At 41.8% G+C, this 18,404-nt stretch overlaps 1 protein-coding gene across 1 annotated transcript in view; it reads left to right on the forward strand.

The window, feature by feature from the left end:
• The window catches only part of LOC120046810 (pseudokinase FAM20A-like), a 26,710-nt gene extending 10,629 nt beyond the window's left edge, over positions 1-16,081 (forward strand). The window contains exons 6-11 of the mRNA XM_038992332.1: positions 11,344-11,459; positions 11,599-11,779; positions 13,974-14,083; positions 14,217-14,298; positions 14,388-14,447; positions 14,621-16,081. Of these exons, the coding sequence (XP_038848260.1) occupies positions 11,344-11,459; positions 11,599-11,779; positions 13,974-14,083; positions 14,217-14,298; positions 14,388-14,447; positions 14,621-14,900 (829 nt within the window). The 3' untranslated portion in view covers positions 14,901-16,081. The remainder of the gene's footprint in view (positions 1-11,343; positions 11,460-11,598; positions 11,780-13,973; positions 14,084-14,216; positions 14,299-14,387; positions 14,448-14,620) is intronic.
• Positions 16,082-18,404: the final 2,323 nt, after the last annotated feature.

Here is an 18,404-nt window from a genome sequence, read left to right on the forward strand (position 1 = left end):
ACTAAGACCGTACTCAGTAAGATGTATAAGGAAATGACTCACCCAGAGGCGGCGCTCCTAATGGCCGGAGACTTTCATGCAGGGAAACTTAATCAGTTCTACCAAAATTCTATCAACATGTTAAATGTGCAACCAGAGGGGAAAAAATGATAGATCACCTGTACTCCACACACAGAGACGCGTACGAAGCTCTCCCTCGCCCTCCATTTGGTAAATCCGACCACAACTCTATCCTCCTGATTAATTCTTACAAGCAAAAATTTAAGCAGGAAGCACCAGTGACTCGGTCTATAAAAGAGTGGTCAGATGAAGCAGATACTAAACTACAGGACTGTTTTGCTATCACAGACTGGAACATGTTCCGGGATTCTTCCGATGGCATTGAGGAGTACACCACATCAGTCATTGGCTTTATCAATAAGTACATAGAAGACGTCATCCCCACAGTGACTGTACGTACATACCCCAACCAGAAGCCATGGATTACAGGCAACATTCGCACTGAGCTAAAGGGCAGAGCTGCCGCTTTCAAGGTGCGGGACTCTAACCCGGAAGCTTACAAGAAATCCTGCTATGCCCTGCGACGAACCATCAAAGAGGCAAAGCGTCAATACAGGGCTAAGATTGAGTCATACTACACCGACTCCGACGCTCGTCTTATGTGGCAGGGCTTGCAAACTATTACAGACTACAAAGGGAAGCACAGACGCGAGCTGCCCAGTGACACGAGCCTGCCAGACAAGCTAAATCACTTCTATGCTCGCTTCAAGGCAAGCAACACTGAGGCATGCATGAGAGCATCAGCTGTTCCGGACGACTGTGTGATCACGCTCTCCGTAGCCGCCGTGAGTAAGACCTTTAAACAGGTCAACATACACAAGGCTGCTGGGTCCAGACGGATTACCAGGAAGTGTGCTCCGAGAATGTGCCGACCAACTGGCAGGTGTCTTCACTGACATTTTCAACATTTCCCTGATTGAGTCTGTAATACCAACATGTTTCAAGCAGACCACCATAGTCCCTGTGCCCAGGAACACAAAGGCAACCTGCCTAAATGACTACAGACCCGTAGCACTCACATCCGTAGCCATGAAGTGCTTTGAAAGGCTGGTAATGGCTCACATCAACACCATTATCCCAGAAACCCTAGACCCACTCCAATTTGCGTACCGCCCAACCTGATCCACAGATGATGCAATCTCTATTGCACTCCACACTGCCACTACAGCTCAGCGTTCAACACCATAGTACCCTCAAAGCTCATCACTAAGCTAAGGATCCTGGGACTAAACACCTACCTCTGCAACTGGATCCTGGACTTCCTGACAGGCAGCCCCTAGGTGGTAGCAACACATCTGCCACGCTGATCCTCATCACTGGAGCCCCCCAGGGGTGCGTGCTCAGTCCCCTCCTGTACTCCCTGTTCGCCCACGACTGCATGGCCAGGCACGACTCCAACACCATCATTAAGTTTGCAGACACAACAGTGGTAGGCCTGATCACCAACAACGACGAGACAGTCTATAGGGAGGAGGTCAGAGACTGTACCATGCTGTATCTCATATTCCAACTCATACTGTATCTCATACTGTATCATGTTCTATCTCATAACGTATCTAATGCTGTATCTCATACTGTATCTCATTTTCTATGTCATGATGTATCTCATACTGTATCTCAGTTTCTATATCATGCTGTATCTCATACTGTGTCTCATGCTGTATCTCATACTGTGTCTCATGCTGTATCTCATACTGTATCTCATGCTGTATCTCATGCTGTATCTCATTCTATATCTCATGCTGTATCTAATGCTGTATCTCATACTGTATCTCATTCTGTATCTCATGTTCTATTTCATACTGCATCTCATTTTCTATATCATGCTGTATCTCATACTGTATCTTGTTTTCTATATCATGCTGTATCTCATACTGTATCTCATGCTGAATCTCATGCTGTACCTCATACTGTATCTCATGCTGTATCTCATGCTGTATCTCATACGGTATCTCATTGTGTATCTCATGCTGTATCTCATGCTGTATCTCATACGGTATCTCATTGTGTATCTCATGCTGTATCTCATACTGTATCTCATGTTCTTTCTCATACTGTATCTCATACGGTATCTCATAATGTATATCATACTCTATCTCATGCTGTATCTCATGCTGTATCTCAAACTGTGTCTCATGCTGTATCTCATACTGTATCTCATGCTGTATCTCATGCTGTACCTCATACTGTATCTCATGCTGTATCTCATACTGTATCTCATACTGTATCTCATTCTATACCTCATGCTGTATATCATACTGTATCTCATACTGTATCTCATTCTGTATCTCATGTTCTATTTCATACTGCATCTCATTTTCTATATCATGCTGTATCTCATACTGTGTCTCATTTTCTATATCATGCTGTATCTCATACTGTATCTCATTTTTTATATCATGCTGTATCTCATACTGTATCTCATGCTGTATCTCATACTGTATCTCATACTGTATCTCATGCTGTATCTCATACTGTATCTCATGTTCTTTCTCATACTGTATCTCAGATGGTATCTCATTGTGTATCTCATGCTGTATCTCATACTGTATCTCATCCTGTATCTCATACTGTATCTCATGTTCTTTCTCATACTGTATCTCATACGGTATCTCATTGTGTATCTCATGCTGTATCTCATACTGTATCTCATCCTGTATCTCATACTGTATTTCATGTTCTTTCTCATACTGTATCTCATACGGTATCTCATAATGTATATCATGCTGTATCTCATACTGTATCTCATGCTGTATATCATGCTGTATCTCATACTGTATCTCATGCTGTATCTCATGCTGTATCTCATACTGCATTTTCTATATCATGCTGTATCTCATACTGTATCTCATATTGTATATCGTACTGTATCTCATACTGTATCTCGTGCTGTATCTCATTCTGTATCTCATGCTGTATCTCATGCTGTATCTCATACTTTATCTCATGTTCTATCTCATGCTGTATCTCATACTGTATCTCATGGTGTATCTCATGCTGTATCTCATACTGTGTCTCATGCTGTATCTCATACTGTATCTCATGCTGTATCTCATGCTGTATCTCATACTGTATTTCATGCTGTATCTCATACTGTATGTCATACTGTATCTAATGTTCTACCTCATACTGTATCTCATGCTGTATCTCATGCTGTATCTCATACTGTATCTCATGCTGTATCTCATACTGTATGTCATACTGTATCTAATGTTCTACCTCATGCTGTATCTCATGCTATATCTCATACTTTATCTCATGTTCTATCTCATGCTGTATCTAATGCTGTATCTCATAATGTATCTCATTCTATACCTCATGCTGTATCTCATACTGTATCTCATGCTGAATCTCATGCTGTACCTCATTCTGTATCTCATGTTCTATTTCATACTGCATCTCATTTTCTATATCATGCTGTATCTCATACTGTATCTCATGTTCTATATCATGCTGTATCTCATACTGTATCTCATATTGTATCTCGTACTGTATCTCATGCTGTATCTCATGCTGTATCTCATCGTGTATCTCATGCTGTATCTCATACTGTATCTCATGCTGTATCTCATGCTGTATCTAATGCTGTATCTTATACTGTATCTCATGCTGTATCTCATGTTCAATCTGATGTTCTATCTCATGCTGTACCTCATACTGTATCTCATGTTCTTTCTCATTCTATATCTCATGCTGTATCTCATGTTCTTTCTCATACTGTATCTCATACGGTATCTCATAATGTATATCATACTCTATCTCATGCTGTATGTCATGCTGTATCTCATGCTGTATCTCATACTGTGTCTCATGCTGTATCTCATACTGTATCCCATGCTGTATCTCATGCTGTACCTCATACTGTATCTCATGCTGTATCTCATACTGTATCTCATTCTATACCTCATGCTGTATATCATACTGTATCTCATTCTGTATCTCATGTTCTCTTTCTTACTGCATCTCTTTTTCTATATCATGCTGTATCTCATACTGTATCTCATTTTCTATATCATGCTGTATCTCATACTGTATCTCATTTTCTATATCATGCTGTATCTCATACTGTATCTCATGCTGTATCTCATACTGTATCTCATACTGTATCTCATACTGTATCTCATGCTGTATCTCATACTGTATCTCATATGGTATCTCATTGTGTATCTCATGCTGTATCTCATCCTGTATCTCATACTGTATCTCATGTTCTTTCTCATACTGTATCTCATACAGTATCTCATTGTGTATCTCATGCTGTATCTCATACTGTATCTCATGTTCTTTCTCATACTGTATCTCATACGGTATCTCATTGTGTATCTCATGCTGTATCTCATACTGTATCTCATGCTGTATCTCATACTGTATCTCATGTTCTTTCTCATACTGTATCTCATATGGTATCTCATTGTGTATCTCATGCTGTATCTCATCCTGTATCTCATACTGTATCTCATGTTCTTTCTCATACTGTATCTCATACGGTATCTCATTGTGTATCTCATACGGTATCTCATAATGTATATCATGCTGTATCTCATACTGTATCTCATGCTGTATCTCATGCTGTATCTCATACTGCATTTTCTATATCATGCTGTATCTCATACTGTATCTCATATTGTATCTCGTACTGTATCTCATACTGTATCTCATGCTGTATCTCATTCTGTATCTCATGCTGTATCTCATACTTTATCTCATGTTCTATCTCATGCTGTATCTCATACTGTATCTCATGCTGTATCTCATGCTGTATCTCATACTGTGTCTCATGCTGTATCTCATACTGTATCTCATACTGTATCTCATGCTGTATCTCATACTGTATCTCATGCTGTATCTCATACTGTATGTCATACTGTATCTAATGTTCTACCTCATACTGTATCTCATTCTGTATCTCATGCTGTATCTCATGCTATATCTCATACTTTATCTCATGTTCTATCTCATTCTGTATCTCATGCTGTATCTCATAATGTATCTCATTCTATACCTCATGCTGTATCTCATACTGTATCTAATGCTGTATCTCATACTGTATCTCACTCTGTATCTCATGTTCTATTTCATACTGCATCTCATTTTCTATATCATGCTGTATCTCATACTGTATCTCATGTTCTATATCATGCTGTATCTCATACTGTATCTCATGCTGAATCTCATGCTGTACCTCATACTGTATCTCATGCTGTATCTCATACTGCATCTCATTTTCTATATCATGCTGTATCTCATACTGTATCTCATATTGTATCTCGTACTGTATCTCATACTGTATCTCATGCTGTATCTCATGCTGTATCTCATGCTGTATCTCATGCTGTATCTCATACTGTATCTCATGTTCTTTCGCATATTGTATTTCATACTGTATCTCATTTTCTATATCATGCTGTATCTCATACTGTATCTCATATTGTATCTCATACTGTATCTCATGCTGTATCTCATGCTGTATCTCATGCTGTATCTCATCGTGTATCTCATGCTGTATCTCATGTTCTTCTCATACTGTATCTCATACGGTATCTCATATTGTATATCATGCTGTATCTCATACTGTATCTCATGCTGTATCTCATGCGGTATCTCATAGTGTGTCTCATTCTGTATCTCATACTGTATCTCATGCTGTATCTCATGCTGTATATTATACTGTATCTCATGCTGTATCTCATGTTCAATCTCATGTTCTATCTCATGATGTACCTCATACTGTATCTCATGTTCTTTCTCATTCTATATCTCATGCTGTATCTCATACTGTACCTAATGCTGTATCTCATTCCGTATATCATGCTGTATCTCATACTGTATCTCATTTTCTATATCATGCTGTATCTCATACTGTATCTCATGCTGAATCTTATGCTGTACCTCATACTGTACCTCATGCTGTATCTCATACTGTATCGCATACTGTATCGCAATCTGTATCTCATGCTGTATCTCATGTTCTACCTCATATTGTATCTCATGCTGTATCTCATGCTGTATCTCATACTGTATCTCATGTTATATCTCATGCTGTATCTCATACTTTATCTCATGTTTTATCTCGTACTGTATCTCATACTGTATCTCGTGCTGTATCCCGAACTGTATCTCAATGCTGTATCTCTTGTTATATCTCATGCTGTATCTCATACTTTATCTCATGTTTTATCTCGTACTGTATCTCATACTGTATCTCGTGCTGTATCCCGAACTGTATCTCAATGCTGTATCTCATACGGTATCTCATTGTGTATCTCATGCTGTATCTCATACTGTATCTCATGTTCTTTCTCATACTGTATCTCATACGGTATCGCATAATGTATCTCATGCTGTATCTCATACTGTATCTCATGCTGTATCTCATTCTGTATCTCATGCTGTATCTCATGCTGTATCTCATACTTTATCTCATGTCCTATCTCATGCTGTATCTCATACTGTATATAATGCTGTATCTCATGCTGTATCTCATGCTGTATCTCATACTGTGTCTCATGCTGTGTCTCATACTGTATCTCATGCTGTATCTCATGCTGTATCTCACACTGTATATCATGCTGTATCTCATGCTGTATCTCATGCTGTATCTCATGCTGTATCTCATGCTGTATCTCATACTGTGTCTCATGCTGTATCTCATGCTGTATCTCATGCTGTATCTCATACTGTATCTAATGTTCTCATACTGTATCTCATTCTGTATCTCATGCTGTATCTCATGCTGTATCTCATTCTATATCTCATGCTGTACCTCATACTGTATCTAATGCTGTATCTCATACTGTATCTCATTCTGTATCTCATGTTCTATTTCATACTGCATCTCATTTTCTATATCATGCTGTATCTCATACTGTATCTCATGCTGAATCTCATGCTGTACCTCATACTGTATCTCATGTTCTTTCTCATACTGTATCTCATGTTATATCTCATGCTGTATCTCATACTTTATCTCATGTTTTATCTCGTACTGTATCTCATACTGTATCTCGTGCTGTATCCCGAACTGTATCTCATAGTGTATCTCATGTTATATCTCATGCTGTATCTCATACTTTATCTCATGTTTTATCTCGTACTGTATCTCATACTATCTCGTGCTGTATCCCGAACTGTATCTCAATGCTGTATCTCATGTTCTATCTCATGCTGTATCTCATGCTGTATCTCATACTGTATCTCATGTTCTTTCTCATACTGTATCTCATACGGTATCTCATTGTGTATCTCATGCTGTATCTCATACTGTATCTCATGTTCTTCCTCATACTGTATCTCATACGGTATCGCATAATGTATCTCATGCTGTATCTCATACTGTATCTCATGCTGTATCTCATTCTGTATCTCATGCTGTATCTCATGCTGTATCTCATACTTTATATCATGTCCTATCTCATGCTGTATCTCATACTGTATATAATGCTGTATCTCATTCTGTATCTCATGCTGTATCTCATGCTGTATCTCATACTTTATCTCATGTCCTATCTCATGCTGTATCTCATGCTGTATCTCATACTGTGTCTCATGCTGTGTCTCATACTGTATCTCATGCTGTATCTCATGCTGTATCTCATGCTGTATCTCATACTGTATATCATGCTGTATCTCATGCTGTATCTCATGCTGTATCTCATGCTGTATCTCATACTGTGTCTCATGCTGTATCTCATGCTGTATCTCATACTGTATCTCATACTGTATCTCATTCTATATCTCATGCTGTACCTCATACTGTATCTAATGCTGTATCTCATTCTGTATCTCATGTTCTATTTCATACTGCATCTCATTTTCTATATCATGCTGTATCTCATACTGTATCTCATGCTGAATCTCATGCTGTACCTCATACTGTATCTCATGTTCTTTCTCATACTGTATCTCATACGGTATGTCATAATGTATATCATGCTGTATCTCATACTGTATTTAATGCTGTATCTCATGCTGTATCTCATACTGTATCTCATGTTCTTTCTCATTCTATATCTCATGCTATATCTCATACTGTATCTAATGCTGTATCTCATACTGTATCTCATTCTGTATCTCATGTTCTATTTCATACTGCATCTCATTTTCTATATCATGCTGTATCTCATACTGTATCTCATGCTGAATCTCATGCTGTACCTCATACTGTATCTCATGCTGTATCTCATGCTGTATCTCATGCTGTATCGCAATCTGTTTCTCATGCTGTATCTCATGTTCTACCTCATATTGTATCTCATTGTGTATCTCATGCTGTATCTCATACTGTATCTCATGTTATATCGCATGCTGTATCTCATACTTTATCTCATGTTTTATCTCGTACTGTATCTCATACTGTATCTCATGTTCTATATCATGCTGTATCTCATACTGTATCTCATGTTCTTTCTCATACTGTATCTCATACGGTATCTCATCGTGTATCTCATGCTGTATCTCATGCTGTATCTCATAGTGTATCTCATTCTGTATCTCATGCTGTATCTCATACTTTATCTCATGTTCTATCTCATGCTGTATCTCATACTGTATCTCATGCTGTATCTCATGCTGTATCTCATACGGTATCTCATACTGTATCTCATGCTGTGTCTCATACTGTATCTCATACTGTATCTCACACTGTATCTAATTTTCTATCTCATTTTCTATATAATGCTTTATATCATACTGTACCTTATGTTGTATCTCATGCTCTATCTCATGCTGTATCTCATGCTGTATCTCATACTGTATCTCATAATGTATTTCATACTGTATCTCATACTGTATCTCATACTTTATCTCATGTTCTATCTCATGCTGTATCTCATGCTGTATCTCATACTGTATATCATGCTGTATCTCATGCTGTATCTCATACTGTATCTCATAATGTATTTCATGCTGTATCTCATGCTGTATCTCATGCTGTATCTCATACTTTATCTCATGTTCTATCTCATGCTGTATCTCATACTGTATCTCATGCTGTATCTCATGCTGTATCTCATACTCTATCTCATGCTGTATCTCATAATGTATCTCATGCTGTATCTCATGCTGTATCTCATAATGTATCTCATACTCTATCTCATGCTGTATCTCATAATGTATCTCATGCTGTATCTCATGCTGTATCTCATACTGTATCTCCAAGTGGTCTCCCAACAAACAAAGCCTGAAACTTGTACCTACATCTCTGAGTTTCTGAACGATAGTTTCCTTGGGAGATTATGGTCTCTCCACTATTTCAACATGTATCCTTCCACACACATAGGTGTAATTACTGATGTCTACTGTAAAGTCTCTCTAACCTCCATGCCTCCAGGTTACTGCTCATTAACTCAAGTGAGTCATCAGTCAAATACAGTCATTAGAGTCACAGCTTGTCAACCCAAAACCAAACAAGACAGCAAGTCAATGGGGTTGTTATACCTTGAGACAAAACAACAGCATGGAAGGGTGTAACTGGGTGTAGGCTACAAACCACAAATAAAGCTCAAGTACAGTACCAGTCAAAAGTTTGGACACACCTACTCATCAAGGGTTTTTCTTTATTTGTACTATTTTCTACATTGTAGAATAATAGTGAAGACATCACAACTATGAAATAAGACATGGAATAATGTAGTAACGAAAAAAGTGTTAAAAAATCTAAATATATTTTATATTTGAGATTCTTCAAAGTAGCCACCCATTGCCTTGATGACAGCTTTGCACACTCTTGGCATTCTCTCAACCAGCTTCACTTGGAATGCTTTTCCAACATTCTTGAAAGAGTTCCCACATATGCTGAGCACTTGTTGGCTGCTTTTCCTTCACTCTGCGGTCCAACTCATCCCAAACCATCTCAATTGGGTTGAAGTTGGGTGATTGTGGAGGCCAGGTCATCTGATGCAGCACTCCATCACTCTCCTTCTTGGTCAAATAGCCCTTACACTGCCTGGAGGTGTGTTTTGGGTCATTGTCCTGTTGAAAAACGAATTATAGTCCCACTAAGTTCAAACCAGATGGGATGGCATATGATTCCATATGTATTATTTCATAGTTTTGATGTCTTCACTATTATTCTACAATGTAGAAAATAGTAAAAAATAAAGAAAAACCCTTGAATGAGTAGGTGTGTCCAAACTTTTGACTGGTACTGTAAGTAAAGTTATTATATTAAATACATTTTTACATCACAATATATAGTTTTGTAAATTCACATTTGAATGAAGTGGAAAAGAAGAGAAGAAAAGCAAAGAGTACATGCTCTGTTATCATTCCTTCATTGAACACCGTGGCTCTACACTACAGTACTGTCTAACACTGAATATGTCTGGTTAATCTGTGTGTTCCCACCACAGTCTGTGTCTGTGTGTTGTGTCTCTGTGTCTCTGTGCTGAGTCTCTGTGTCTGTGTGCTGTGTCTGTGTCTCTGTGTATGTGTGCTGTGTGTCTGTGTCTCTGTCTCTGTGTGCTGTGTGTCTGTGTCTCTGTCTCTGTGTGCTGTGTCGCTGTGTCTGTGTGCTGTGTCTCCGTGTCTCTGTGCTGTGTCTCTGTGCTGTGTCTCTGTCTCTGTGTTTCTGTGTCTGTGTCCTGTGTCTCCGTGTCTCTGTGCTGTGTCTCTGTGCTGTGTCTCTGTCTCTGTGTCTCTGTGTCTCTGTCGCTGTGTCTCTGTGTCTTTTTCTCTCTGTCTCTCTGTCTCTGTGCTGTGTCACTGTGCTGTGTATCTGTGTCTCTGTCTCTCTGTGTCTGTGTCACTGTGCTGTGACTCTGTCTCTCTGTCTCTATCTCTCTGTCTCTGTGTTGTGCCAGAGGCCTTATCATTATCAGATCCAATCAGCAGGTGAGATACGCCAGCCAAGACAGCACCTCAATAACATCTCTTTATCCAGCCTCAGATACTGACTGATGACTGTTATTGAGACACACAGGCCTGTCAGACTGTCAATATGGCCCTGGGGGAAGTGGCTGTTGCTACACGTCAACACCTGCTAGATTACACAGCGGAGAACAGAGACAATCACATAGCTGCTATTATGTATACAAATAATTCAAGTTTAATTAATTTCCTGTGACTTTGTGTGTGTCAACTGAGGTGAGAGATTGCAGGAGTTAATCTGACTTTATATTGTGCGTTCTGTTCAGAATGGAACTCTTTCTTCTAGAACTGTGAGTCGTAGAAGATGTATGAGTTTGTGTTCATCAGAATGGAACTCTTTCTTCTAGAACTGTGAGTCGTAGAAGATGTATGAGTTTATGTTCATCAGAATGGAACTCTTGTCTTTCTCTTTTCTAGAATCCTGGACTTCCGGAGGGTACCGCCAGTGGTGGGCAGGCTGGTGAACGTGACGGGGGAGATTCTCCTGACCACTCACAACGAGGACCTAAGGAGTGTGTTCTTTACCTCTCCAGGTAGGCATTACCCCTTCAGGTAGGCATTACCCTGCTACCTAGGTCTTAAATAATCAGTCTATGATTAAATGGCGATGATGAAATCGGCGTACTGCTGGTTTAAACCAATCTATATCTATGTCTATTCTCTTTCAAACAGCAAACAACACATGTTTCTTTGCCAAGTGTCTATACGTGTGTAAGACTGAGTATGCAGTGTGTGGGAGCCCTGACCTGCTGGAGGGCTCCATGTCAGCCTACCTCCCCGGTCTCAGCATTGCCCCTCGTATCTCCCTCCCCAACCCCTGGATACGATCATACACCTTCACTGGCAGGGAGGAGTAAGCTTACAACCCTTAACCCTGAGACCTGAGACCGTAACCCTGAGACCTTAACCCTGAGACCTGACACCTTAACCCTGAGACCTGAGACCATAACCCTGAGACCTTAACCCTGACACCTTAACCCTGAGGCCTGAGACCTGACACCTTAACCCTGAGACCTGAGACCGTAACCCTGAGACCTTAACCCTGACACCTTAACCCTGAGACCTTAACCCTGAGACCTGAGACCGTAACCCTGAGACCTGAGACCGTAACCCTGAGACCTTAACCCTGAGACCTGAGACCGTAACCCTGAGACCTTAACCCTGAGACCTGAGATCGTAACCCTGAGACCTTAACCCTGAGACCTGAGACCGTAACCCTGAGACCTGAGACCGTAACCCTGAGACCTTAACCCTGAGACCTGAGACCGTAACCCTGAGACCTGAGACCGTAACCCTGAGACCTTAACCCTGAGACCTGAGATCGTAACCCTGAGACCTTAACCCTGAGACCATAACCCTGAGACCTTAACCCTTAGACCATAAACCTGAGACCTTAACCCTGAGACCTTAACCCTGAGATCTTAACCCTGAGACCTTAACCCTGAGACCTTAACCCTGAGATCTTAACCCTGAGACCTTAACCCTGAGACCTTAACCCTGAGATCTTAACCCTGAGACTGTAACCCTGAGACCTTAACCCTGAGACCGTAACCCTGAGACCTTAACCCTGAGACCGTAACCCTGAGATCTTAACCCTGAGACCGTAACCCTGAGACCGTAACCCTGAGACCGTAACCCTGAGACTGTAACCCTGAGACCGTGACCCTGAGACCTTAACCCTGAGATCTTAACCCTGAGATCTTAACCCTGAGACCGTAACCCTGAGACCGTAACCCTGAGACCGTAACCCTGAGACCGTAACACTGAGACCTTAACCCTGAGACTGTAACCCTGAGACCTTAAACCTGAGACCTTAACCCTGAGACCTGAGACCGTAACCCGGAGACCTTAACCCTGAGACCTGAGATCGTAACCCTGAGACCTTAACCCTGAGACCTTAACCCTGAGACCTTAACCCTGAGACCTTAACCCTGAGACCGTAACACTGAGACCTGGGACCGTAACCCTGAGACCTTAACCCTGAGACCGTAACCCTGAGACCGTAACCCTGAGACCGTAACCCTGAGACCGTAACCCTGAGACCGTAACACTGAGACCGTAACCCTGAGACCTTAACCCTGAGACCTTAACCCTGAGACCTTAACCCTGAGACCTTAACCCTGAGACCGTAACACTGAGACCTGGGACCGTAACCCTGAGACCTTAACCCTGAGACCGTAACCCTGAGACCTTAACCCTGAGACCTTAACCCTGAGACCTTAACCCTGAGACCGTAACACTGAGACCTGGGACCGTAACCCTGAGACCTTAACCCTGAGACCGTAACCCTGAGACCGTAACCCTGAGACCGTAACCCTGAGACCGTAACCCTGAGACCGTAACACTGAGACCGTAACCCTGAGACCGTAACCCTGAGACCGTAACACTGAGACCTTAACCCTGAGACCGTAACCCTGAGACCGTAACCCTGAGACCGTAACACTGAGACCTTAACCCTGAGACCGTAACCCTGAGACCGTAACACTGAGACCGTAACCCTGAGACCTTAACCCTGAGACCGTAACCCTGAGACCGTAACCCTGAGACCGTAACCCTGAGACCGTAACACTGAGACCTTAACACTGAGACCTTAACACTGAGACCTTAAACCTGAGACCTTAACCCTGAGACCTTAACCCTGAGACCTTAACCCTGAGACCTTAACCCTGAGACCGTAACCCTGAGACCGTAACCCTGAGACCGTAACACTGAGACCTTAACCCTGAGACCTTAACCCTGAGACCGTAACCCTGAGACCTTAACCCTGAGATCTTAACCCTGAGACCTTAACCCTGAGACCTTAACCCTGAGACCTTAACACTGAGACCTTAACCCTGAGACCTTAACCCTGAGACCTTAACCCTGAGACCGTAACCCCGAGACCTACACATCTCTTCCCATTTGCCATTTTGGAGCATCTCATTTCCATTTTGAAAGTTAATTTATGATAAGTCAATATGGCAGACAGAACATTCATATCTTGTTACAATTCATATCTTGTTATAATATCTTATAATATCTTGTTATAATCTGTCTGTCTCTACCAGGTGGGAGGTGAACCCCTTCTACTGTGACACCATAAAGCGTCTGTATCCCTACAACTCAGGGAACAGGCTGCTCAACATCATAGATATGGCCATCTTTGACTTCCTCATTGGTATGTACTACCACCCATCACCCCTGATGGACCCCTGTCCTCATCCCATATGACACCCTATTACCTATGCAGTGCTCTACTTTTCTCTGTAGTCCTATGTGAGTGAACATTTGTTCTTGGCACATTCCCTCAGGTAACATGGACAGGCACCATTATGAGATCTTCACTAAGTTTGGCGATGAAGGTTTCCTTCTTCACTTTGACAACGCCAAAGGGTGGGTACTAGAGTTGTTATATAACTTCAGTCATTGTACAATGGAATATTTGTCGTTCCCTTATGATGACATCACTTCCTGTGTTTCAGGTTTGGGAAGCATTCTCATGATGAGATGTCCATACTGGCTCCACTGTCACAGTGCTGCATGTAAATATGGAGCGCATACACTAGTCACTAATACAGATGAACTAACACCAATATTTAACCTTAATTGAAAACATTTGGCATGGCAACTGTCGAGTCAAGTCTCACTCTCTGCCCATCTCTCCCGCACTCTCTCTCCCCCTCTACCCCCTCTCCCGCCCCTCTTCACCTCTCAGTATAAAGCGTTCCACGTTGCTGCGGCTGCAGCTCCTCTCACAGGACCACTACAGGCTCAGTGACGTGATGAGGGAGTCCCTGGGAGGAGACGCACTGCAGCCGGTCCTCGCTGAGCCCCACCTGCAGGCCCTGGACCGCCGGCTGCAGCGCGTCCTGAAGACAGTCCACAGGTGTGTCCGCAGGCTGGGAGAGGCTCAGGTGATCACCACAGACTTTGTTGATACCTCCGTCATGCCTGAGTCTGTCAAACCAGTGGCTACGCCCAACAAGGAGAAGTAATTAAGGTTACTAAGGAATCCAAACGGAGAAGTGCACTATAATAGAGGATTAGGGTGGCATTTTGGACGTATCCCCAAGTCCTGCAAGGGAAGGTAACTATAGACTAAGGACAGCCTGAGGATCATAATGGCAGGTGAACCTGTCCTGTAAAGCAGGAAGCAGTCAGAGTAATACATTCTGCATTAGTTTTCAGTGGTGTGAATTCATGGATGCCAAGGGAAGACAGGCTTCTCCAAAAATTTGAAAAAATATATATATATGTATAAAATACTGTATCTTTCGTCTCTCTATTTTCATAATTTCCGTCAATTCGCAAGTGTCTGAATCTCACCGGAGAAATATTCTGAGCGAGGGAAATAGCGCCCCTCTGTCTCAGTATGTGTAGCCCATGTATCTGATGCTGTCTGGACCAAAAGAGTATGACATGTTGCCGCCGTAGGGTTTGATTGATTGATGTCAATAAGGATTTGGCCTCCCTTGATAAAAAAGTATAACATAATTAGCCAATCAGCATTGAGCTGAGCTCAACTGTGGGTTGTACTGCTGCAGCAAAACGCCTCCAAGGGAGGCCAGTTTGGATTTGGCTTCACACCAATCAAATCACATCCTGAGCAAAACTTCACTGTCAGAAAAGTGTGTCTGTTTCTGGTCTGCTTGTGTTGATGTCCTGCAGTAGCTAGCTTGCTAAATCGGCCCTTTCCCAACCCATGAATGGAGATGGAAATTTGGACTTGTGATGGCAATTCTCTCTACAGGCCAATGGTTATGACGGCAATTCCGATCTCACCATAGATCCATATATTGTGCCACTAGCCTGAGATGATTGAAGTTCAATATTTAGCCTAGATGGAGCCTAGTAGGCTCACATTAACTAGCTAGCTAACTTAACCGCTTCATTGCTACCCATGCGAGGAAGTTAGGCTAGCAAGCATTTTAGCTAGGTAGCCTATGAAAATAAAAAGTACAAAACCATAGATCGTTCTGCCAACATGAAAGAGAGGAGGACGGCATTGGCGTTCAACTAATCTATAAGTAGTGAGTCCCCACGCAAGCACACACACACAGACAGAAATCAGTACCATGGACAGCCACATGATATTTAGCCATATTGATTGGACAAAATTGTTTTTGGCATCTTTGTTTGTTTTCAATGTATTAAACTAAGCATATATAGCCTTGTTGATTTGATTATGTTTAAATGTTTAATATGGAATTGGTGCTGGAATAGAGGCAGTGCTACCGTTGTCTTTGTGCTGACATGCAGTAACTCAAAACCAGTAGTTGTTTAGTAATAGAGTAATAGGGTTATAGAGCAAACAATGCAATTATCGCATCATAGGTTTACCCCTACCTACATGTACAAATGACCTCGACTAACCTGTACCCCCGCAGATTGACTCAGTACCGGTACCCCTTGTATATAGCCTCGTTATTGTTATTTTATTGTGTTTATTTAGTAAATATTTTCTTAACTTTATTTCTCGAACTGTGGATCAAGGGCTTGTAAGTAAAAATTTCACAGTAAGGTCTACACCTGTTATATTCGGTGAGTGTGACAAATAACATTTCATTTGATTTGAATATAGCTTTTTTACTGGCTTGGCTTCCACAGTGATTTTACCCACACAGCGCAACTGCTAGTCTTTCAAGTCCAACGTTTGAAATGATACAGCCTGTTTTGTCAATAGACAGCAGCACTGCTTTCCTGCACTGTCAAAATGTCTCCTGTGTCCTTGGGCTATGTGGTCACCTGTATGTCACCGGGCACCTTGGAGTATAAACAAGACGTCATCTTTGGGGGGAAGAGAGAGAAAGCTATTTAAAAGAGGTTGTGACTGAGAGGGGATGAGGGGTGGGGGAGACAGACAGCATCTAATCCCTGTCTGTCTGTCTCATCGGGAGGTGTCTGTATGTCTTTTTGTCTGTCTAAACAGGAGGTGTCCGTCTGTCTCGTCAGGAGGTGTGTGTCTGTCTTTCTGTCTCATCAGGAGTGTCCATATGACGTTCTGTCTTTCTGCCTCAACAGGAGGTATCTGTCTGTCTGTCTCATCAGGATGCGTCTGTCTCTTTCGTTGTCTGTTTGTCAGCCCTTTAAGTGGTTTCACAACACCAACCCAACCATAACACACCCTGACATAGATACCTCCTCATCACAGCTACAGTACTGTATGTGGACATGCAGCTTATCATATCACCACCAGCTATACTTTGTTCTAACTAGTCTGAAACAAAGCTTTGTCTTCAAACAACGTTCTGTTGGATGCCATTTCATCACAACATGTCTGGACCTTTTGCTCTGTGCTGCTCTCATTACTGTCCTGACTACAAATCCAATGCATCCTGATGTTTTTGATGAGAGGGAGAATAACCACAACTATTTTAAAGAGCCTATGTTAAATCATGCCAAATGAAGTTTGGCTTCTGCCCAACACTACTGAAGGGAGCCTATGTTTGCCAGTTTTATAAGGTGTCAGCAACAACAAAGGCTCAGTGACTGATCTTAATTACATGCAGGAGTGGGTTCTGGGTTTACCAACTTTATAAGCTTTCTGATGAAGTGTGTGTCAGTTTCATTCAACCTATTTCAAGCCTTTTTGTGGTCATTGCTCACACCATCATGCTTGGTAATTGTTCAAAAGACTATTCTTACAAAACAGTAATCCACCAACAGTTTGAATAATCCACCAACAGTCTGAAGGGGCTTCCTTTATCTCCTTCCTTCATATGCACTGAAACAAAACAGAATGTGAGGCCCTCCAGGGGATTTTCCTTCACCTGTCCTGTCGGTTTATGTGGGTGTAGTGACTAATGGGCAAAATCTGGCAGAAAGTGGTTGCTGGTATTAAATCCTAGATGCCATTACCTGCTGTTGTGCCCTTGAGCAAGGCACTTAACCCCCCACAACAGCTGCTGGGCATCCAGTATGCCAGCCCCCCACACCTCTCCAAAACCTGTATGTGTGTGTCTTTGAGGGGTTAGCTCAAATTTCAGTTGGACCTTGTGGGCAATCGACCAATAAAGTGACCTTAACCTTAAAGAAAGCACTGAAGACTTAAGAGGCACTGCCCTCCAGAGTTCAGAGATGATATTGCACCTTATTTACTACAGGATACAGTCACTGTCTTCCAATTGGGACTATTTCGCCATTATTATAGTATAGACATATTCAGACAAAGTAAAGACGTACAAGACTCACAGGTAATTTTACCTTTTTATTGCTTAAACTGCCATCTGGAACAATCTATACCAAAAGGATAAACATCTTTGCACATACAGGAAGTCAAACAGAGTACACTCATTGGGTAGAATAGAAAAAGAATGGTCCTCAGATGACCTGCAGCTCTCAGAGCCTGCTGCAGGCCCCGCAAACTTGCTGAAGGTCAGGCTAGCAGGAGTGTCTACGCCCAGGTTACATAAGCTAAGGCAAACCGGGTGGATTGCAGTGTGCCTACTAGTGAGCATTAATCTTGTGATGTGTTTTACCATATCAGTACTTTTATGTGA

Source organism: Salvelinus namaycush, chromosome 4 (genome assembly GCF_016432855.1).
Source record: "Salvelinus namaycush isolate Seneca chromosome 4, SaNama_1.0, whole genome shotgun sequence".
NCBI lineage: Eukaryota > Metazoa > Chordata > Actinopteri > Salmoniformes > Salmonidae > Salvelinus > Salvelinus namaycush.